We start from the raw sequence: 7418 nt of genomic DNA on the forward strand, positions 1-7418 counted from the left end.
GCAAGTCTAATTACTAAGTTGAAACATGGCGAGCACATGAAACTTGTACCCAAATCATTTCACTGGCTACAGTCCATGAAAGAATATAATTTAAAGCCTGATATCTTGCCTACCAATAAGTCAACAAAATTTCCACTCCATACCTTCAAACTCTCACAGCAGTGTGTCAGGCTTCCAGAAACATACCTGCAGCTGAAACATACATTTCTGCATGATGTGTGTAGTACTTTTTATATGTTGTAAGCGTATTCATCCACATTCTATACACCTGGAAATTAATCAAGCAACACCCCAATTTTTTCTATTGGAGCAACTTTGAAGTGTTCTGACAATCAAAATATGCCGGGTTGATATAGTTTGACACTTTTTTATTCAACAGACGATCTCTGACAAACAACTTAAAGGGAAAAAGTATCAAGACTTTGCTTTATTGCAACGAAATCCAAATTCTTAAAACTGTCTTAAATTCATGAAAAAATGGACACAATTTACTATTCATCCACAGACGTTGTTGTCAGGTGTATTAACACAAATGTCACATGGAAAGAAAGAACAGTCATCTGAGAGTCTGCACACCGACTTTCATCAATATCTAGTGTGTCCTCCCTCCCGCACGCACCACCGATTCCAGACGCCTCCTCATTCCTTGGATGAGTCTCCGGATCTGATTCTGGGGGATCCTGTTCCACTCCTCATGCAGGGCAGCCGTCAATTCGTTGAGATTATGGACTGGTGGGTCTCTCTGCCTCACACGACGGCCAATAAAGTCCCACAAATGTTCAATGGGGTTGAGGTCAGGGCTCATGGCAGGCCATGGAATTCTGTCAATTGCATTTTGCCGCAAAAAATCATTTACAGCATGCGCCCTGTGAGGTCTAGCATTGTCGTCCATAAATATGGGTCTCGTTGCCAGAGGATGGTTCTCAAAATGAGGTACCACAGCCCTGTCAAGAACCTCCTGTTGGTAACGAACACCGTTAAGGTTGCCACGGATGGTAATGATATCCAACTTGCAGTTCATGGAAATGCACCCCCATACCATAACGGAACCTCCCCCAAAGGCCACAGTCTCCTGGATGTTCCGTGGAGCCATTGCTGTGTTCCTCTGCCTCCAGACCCGAGTACGACCGTCCACCATGTGCAGCAAGAACCGGCTCTCATCTGAGAAATGGACCTTCCTCCAAGAGGCAATGTTCCAGTGCAAACGGTCATTACACCAGGCCAGTCGGGCTGCCTTATGGGCTGGAGACAGTCTGGGTCGCTTGATTGGCCTCCTTGCCCGGTATCCTGCAGCTTTCAGACGATTCCGAACAGTCCTGTTCGAGATGGGTCTCCCTGGAAGCCACTCCTGTCTCAACCGAGAGCTCGAGTCGAAGGACCTGCGCCGTACAAGTCTCAGTAAAGCTCTGTCCTCCCGGACTGTGGTCTTCCTGGGTCTTCCTGGTCTAGGCAGGTCTTTAACTTCATTAGTGGCCCGGTATTTTTTCAAAAGTTTTGAAATTATGGAATGATGTCGTCCGATTTGAGTCCCGATTTGTCTTAGAGACATACCAGCATTCCTCATGCCGATTATTTGCCAACGAGTGGCCTCTGATAATTTCCTACGTGCCATGACATTGAAATGAATGAAAAACCGAATGCAATCGACAACCTGCGCTTGTAAACACCCCAGGGAAAAAGTGCATTTTTCGAAAGTTGAGGTTAAAGCAATGCACGTGCGCTGTGCAAGCTTCACGCGCGTCATATCAACCCATGAAAAGCTCATGCTGTATGTCAATACATCAAAATTGAATAATCAATCATCAAAATTACTTCGTTAAACTTTGTTAAGTTTTTATGTGTCTTTGAATTTGGTGTTGCTTAATTAATTTCCATATGTATATATATTCTGTACGAAATACTTTAGTGTTTTCAAACGTTGAGAGTAAAATTTACAATCTGGGTTACGTTTCCTTGTCAAGGGAAATGATTCTCTGTGTCTTCCAAGGCTGCGCCACTTTGTGTCACCAGTTGTTCTTTTGCATTAGCGTTATTGGCAGATGACATGGTTTCGTCGTTCATAAATGATTTGACGGTATTTTGACCGATTCAGCTCTTACGCTATGACTTGATGTGTGCTTGGTAACATGTACCTCCTTTTAAATACTTTGCAGTGAAACAGAGATGCGCTTGCTCCTTGACTGGCCTAAACACCTATATGTTTCATAGCCTCTGACAATTGTTAAACCCTTTCGTTGCTCTTAGAGCATTCCCAATGCAGCATTGACTTAGTGTGCATATTATGTATTATTATCTGACCTGGCGAAGTAGAATAATTTTCTCATGCCATGAATCATACTGACATACATACTGTCCACAAACTCCATTATTGGCGGGTACGAATGTCATAAACTTTTTTGGGATACGAGGACATGACTTCCCCTCAGGTCTACGATTACAGTAATGAAAGATGATACAAAATCACCCACGCCATTGAGCAGGAACAATGTGCGACGTGAACAATTACAAGATGACCTGTCACCTATCTGGATCACATATTTCAGTCACCAGCATCATGAGCGTTGACATATGCAGTCAGGATTTGAGAACAAGCATCAACCAAGTTAGATGGCCTTGTTATTGCCAATGAATCTGAGAAACAATTGAGTAGATTTACTTAACACGTATCTTTATGGTTAAATAATATTTCTCACCAGTTTCTTTTCGTTGCAAGACGCGGTGAGGTGTCCTAATGGTTAAAGTATCCTCATTGATAAAATGTTCCTCATGAAAACAAGCATAGTTGTATTCAACATGTTAAAGATAATAGACTTGATAGGTTAGGTTATGCATTGATTTATTGATATGATTTACCATGCCATTTTGACTGAAGGGTCAGCCGAGACTTCAAGACCTATCATTCTCTGGTGTTAAGATCCTTATGTCATAATTGTGTATCTTTATCTCGTCAGCATCCCAAGAACGGCTGCTGTGAGACCACTACTGAAAACAAAGAAGCATGCAAAACATGTCCTGTTAAGCTCAGTTTCCATATCCTCCCATTCTGGTTTCGTCTGCTCTTCATCCTCCACATTGTTGCTACCGATATCAACTTTCAGTAACTCCTTCTTACATATTCTTGCGATCCATTTCGGTGGTGGCTTCTCTTTCATTTTTAGGATGATGATGTTGACAATGACGATGACAACACTGGTAAAGTTGGCCAGAGACACGTAGAGACTGAAGAGGCTGACAGTCAGGGAGTTCTCGGGCAGGGAGTCCCTGATGATGGACAGAAACAACTGGAAACTGAGCAGGATAGACACGGCCATGCTGGTCTTCTCTCCACTTTGTGAAGGCAGGAGGAATACGAAGCTGTTGAGGAAGTGGAGGAGGACCACGGGTAGCAGGATGGTGAAGATGTAGAACAGAGGACGTCTCTTCAAGTTGATGGTCAGTATGAATCTCGCTTTTCTATTACGGAATTTTTCGGTGATTCTTTCCGTTGAGATTTCAAACTCACTGTTCTCTTCATATTCTTTCATACGAATGTCTGGTTCACTTGAGATATGTATTCGATTATTTTCACCAAACCATCCACCAACTTCAATTTCACAAGTCTGAGTATCGAAAGGAAACTTGTAAATGTTCATAGGACACTTTGTTTTTATAATTCCCGTGAGAAGCCATTGAATATTTCCCTGACTGGTAACCACCAGAGAACCTCCATTATGCAGTAGCTCTTCTCCTTTGATACTATTTGCTATAACTAGTTCAGGTTTCCAGAAATTGTTCGAGTCCACAAGAATACGTTTCTCAGCGCTCAACGAAGCATTCCAAACAACACGATGGTCATACCACGAGAAGACCATCCAAATACTGCTGCTGAGAAACTGCTTTTTATTATCCAGTTCTTGCACAGATAGCAATCCTACCGTGAATGTAATGTTAACGACATTGCTTGGCTTGTGATGGACTTTGTAGCCTTTTAAGATGACGTCAGTGACTTCTCCATCAGACATTAAACATGTGCTCCATGGTGCAACATGCAGTATGCATGTCAGGATGGTAACATCCCTGGCATTCACCATATTCTCAGGCGTTCGTTTACGTCCCCGAGTTACTTATGAATGATATGTCTTTGGGTGAGTCGGTATTTATAAGATATCATGATCTCCTTGGAGACGACATTAGACACAATCTAACCCTCGAAAAGGTAAGTGAATTATGTTTACGTTTCTGTCCACTATTGTGTTTGGTGCATGGCTGTAAATGTAAACCATGGTTCAGTTTGAGACTTTAAATAATGTTGATGTCATATTATTTAAACACGATACGTAAAGGATGAGTTCACACATAGATCCATTTGATTACTTTGCTCTTAATAACTAGAAGCTTCCTGATTGCTTAGATTAATCAATAATTGCTTATATCATAACCATTGTGCAATGTCACCGGTGCATCAAGTTTGGAAGCTTTCGACAGATTTACAAAAGGACGCTTTACAGAGATTTTCAGTCCTGTAACCCAAACCGCTTCTTTAACCTTTTAGCCTGCTGAATTAATTTTGCTGTGAAAAGGGTAGATCATTTCAGATGGGGCTTGATTAAATAAGGGACAGCTGATCAACTATTCTGCACATTAGTACTAGACAAAATATGTAATTACTATTTAATATGTCCTTACAACACACATAAGGTAAAAACAAAGCAGACATATACATTTTTGAATATACGAGTCACAACTTGACGCATTTGGAAACCATATTTTATCCGTACATATCAGCGCAGTAGCAAATAAAAAAACACATCACGGCGCATGACACCAGAAATTGGTTTCGTACATGTGGGGAGTCTATATGGAGCAAAAACTGTTCCGCGGAAAAGGGATCGCTATTTTGGGCAACGGAGTGAGGAAACACATATCTGCAAACCAAAAGCAAGAAGTTGTTCCCCTACAACTGTGGTCACCAATACATTGGAGAAGCCCCAAGACCCCTTACCACCAGATCCAAAGAACACGTATCAACAAACTAGAGATGAAATCCGCTATTTCTGAACACTAAAGACCACAAACAACAACTGCCGACGAGAAAAACTGCAAGGAGACGCGACTCATTAACCTATGTGCCCAGCGATAAGAAATTATTTCTTTTATTGTTTTGTGATTATTGTCTGTAATTGTTGCTTTATTAACGTCTCCGCTGATTATTTCGTTCTTTCTTCCATTTGGCTGTTCTGGCCTGAATTTGTCAACTCCAATTTGTCAGTCTCTATTGCGTTTATCTATTATTGCTATTACCCATTTGTCCTTAGTCTATCGCCGCTACCTAATCCACGCTTCTAGCTGTCCACTGTTCCTCTCCTCTCAGCACCTGTCAGCGTTGGCTTCTATTCAATCCTTATTAACTGTTAGGTGTTGCTGGCCACATGGTTGGAATATTGCTGAGTGAAGTGAGGAATAACAACCCAATCAACCTTAGTGTCCAACGGGCTGAGAGGATTAGTTCTTGAGTTTAGTTTAGCGCCGCACTCATTTCGGTTTACAGGAATCCGACAATCCGGTGACAAACATGGGTTACTGAAGACCTATTATCACAGTGAATAATGATCATGTTTGCAGCATGCGACCCATACACACAGATGTGTGTGTGTGTGTGCGTGCGCCCGCGCAACCTTCCAATCCCGATCGACGGGGAGGTTTGAATATTGTCAAAACCTCAAACACAACGCATGATTTACAGTTTTGAGACAATCAATTCGAATTGAAGTATACGAGAGCGACAATCATTACGTACAATATCATCTCCTCCTAGACATCTCGTTGTGTGATGACAATATCATTTAGGGCAACTCAATGACCATGTTCTTGCATTTCGAATTCAAGGACAATACATTCATACATTCATTAAGGAAATGTTAAATCTTTAGGAGTTAGTGACTCAGGAGTCAAATAAAGTCAGATTGCAGTTATATAGCCATGTCTTGTCATCAAAGAGGTGGTGGGGTTAGCCTACTGGTTAGAGCGTTCGCTCGTCAGACCGAAAACACGGTTTGGATTCCCCACAAGGGTATAAAATGTGTGAGGTCCATTTCTGGTATCCAACTCCGTGACATTCCTGGAATAATGCTAAAAGCGGCGTAAAAATACACTCTTTCACTCAGTTAATCGCAAGGCAGCCTCACACCCCTTCTAAACTTACATGGCACATGAAGATATCAAGCAGTCTGCGCTCAAAATCCGGATTGGAATCGACCTTCAGTACCATTTGCTTGCGTAGGAGGCGACTGACGTGATCGGGGGATAAGCTCGCTGACTTGGTTGACATCGAAGCTATATTGCAGATGCGATGTACAATCTAAACTCACTCTCACTTACAAACATGCTGTAGGCCCTCTCCTTCATGAGCACTTTATACGTAAACCATAAATAGCCTTGCCATATGAATGCATTTAAGAAGTGAATAAATGAAATCAACTGCACAATGGTATAATGGAAGATGGTATACCTTTGACTCATTGCGTATCTCACACGCTTACCAAATATTAAACTGCTAGATGGGATTGATTGCAATTAAAACCTTGACAACTAAACTATTATATTTCGCTAACATTTCCAATATATTTGTATAACAAGAACATCCGGATCTCATTTCTGATTCACGCAGTGCACTATATTTACCGAACAATAATTAACCTGCAATCGAGGTCTTTGCAAGAATGCCAGATACTACTATTTTTTTTCAAATCCAGACTGTACGTGTGAAATTGATCGATGCATACCATACTTAACGCAATTTTCAGATAACAATCAGTCTTTATTTTGCAAAGAAACAGACTGCATTGGGCATTAAAGACAACATGGTCCCGGCTTGACCTGCCCAACCCTATAGCAACTACTCACGGTGTATGAGTGAGTGTGTGAGTTAATATTTAACGTCACATCGGCAATATCTCAGCCATATCGTGACGGGAACATTTAACACTGAAATGGAATATATGTGTATTATACAAACCTGTGACAAAGGACAGTTAAACAACTAGAATATCACAATTATAATTAAAGCTAGCGTAGAAAGTTAAAACTCATATCGTTATATGGACAATACAGCATAACAGCAGGCTATAGATAGCCAGCAACTGAAGGTAGATCACCACCTGCATGGACCTTAGTTGAATTTACACCATCCCTTCAGCCGATGGCGATTATAAGAAATTTTAGCCAAAATTATAGTAACATAAATACTACGCTTAAAAATCCTGGCAAGTTTGCATTTACTGAACGTGTTGGGACTTACGTACCCTCTCAGGGCGACAATAATTTTACAACACTTCAACCCCCTTTGAGGGTACAGCCACTAACAATTCTAGTTACTAATCTAAACTAATAATCATTAAAATACATCTATCTACAGAACATAATAATAAAAATCCATCCAT

General features: G+C 41.1%; 1 protein-coding gene across 1 annotated transcript; it reads right to left on the reverse strand.

The window, feature by feature from the left end:
• Window positions 1–2939: 2939 nt before the first annotated feature.
• LOC137287683 (acetylcholine receptor subunit beta-type unc-29-like) lies at window positions 2940–3524 on the reverse strand. Its single transcript, XM_067820074.1, has one exon. It carries the CDS (start codon window positions 3522–3524, stop codon window positions 2940–2942), a length of 585 nt encoding a protein of 194 aa, XP_067676175.1.
• Between the last annotated feature and the right edge of the window lie 3894 nt (window positions 3525–7418).

The sequence above is a fragment of the Haliotis asinina genome, chromosome 6 (assembly GCF_037392515.1).
Source record: "Haliotis asinina isolate JCU_RB_2024 chromosome 6, JCU_Hal_asi_v2, whole genome shotgun sequence".
In the NCBI taxonomy this organism is placed as follows: domain Eukaryota; kingdom Metazoa; phylum Mollusca; class Gastropoda; order Lepetellida; family Haliotidae; genus Haliotis; species Haliotis asinina.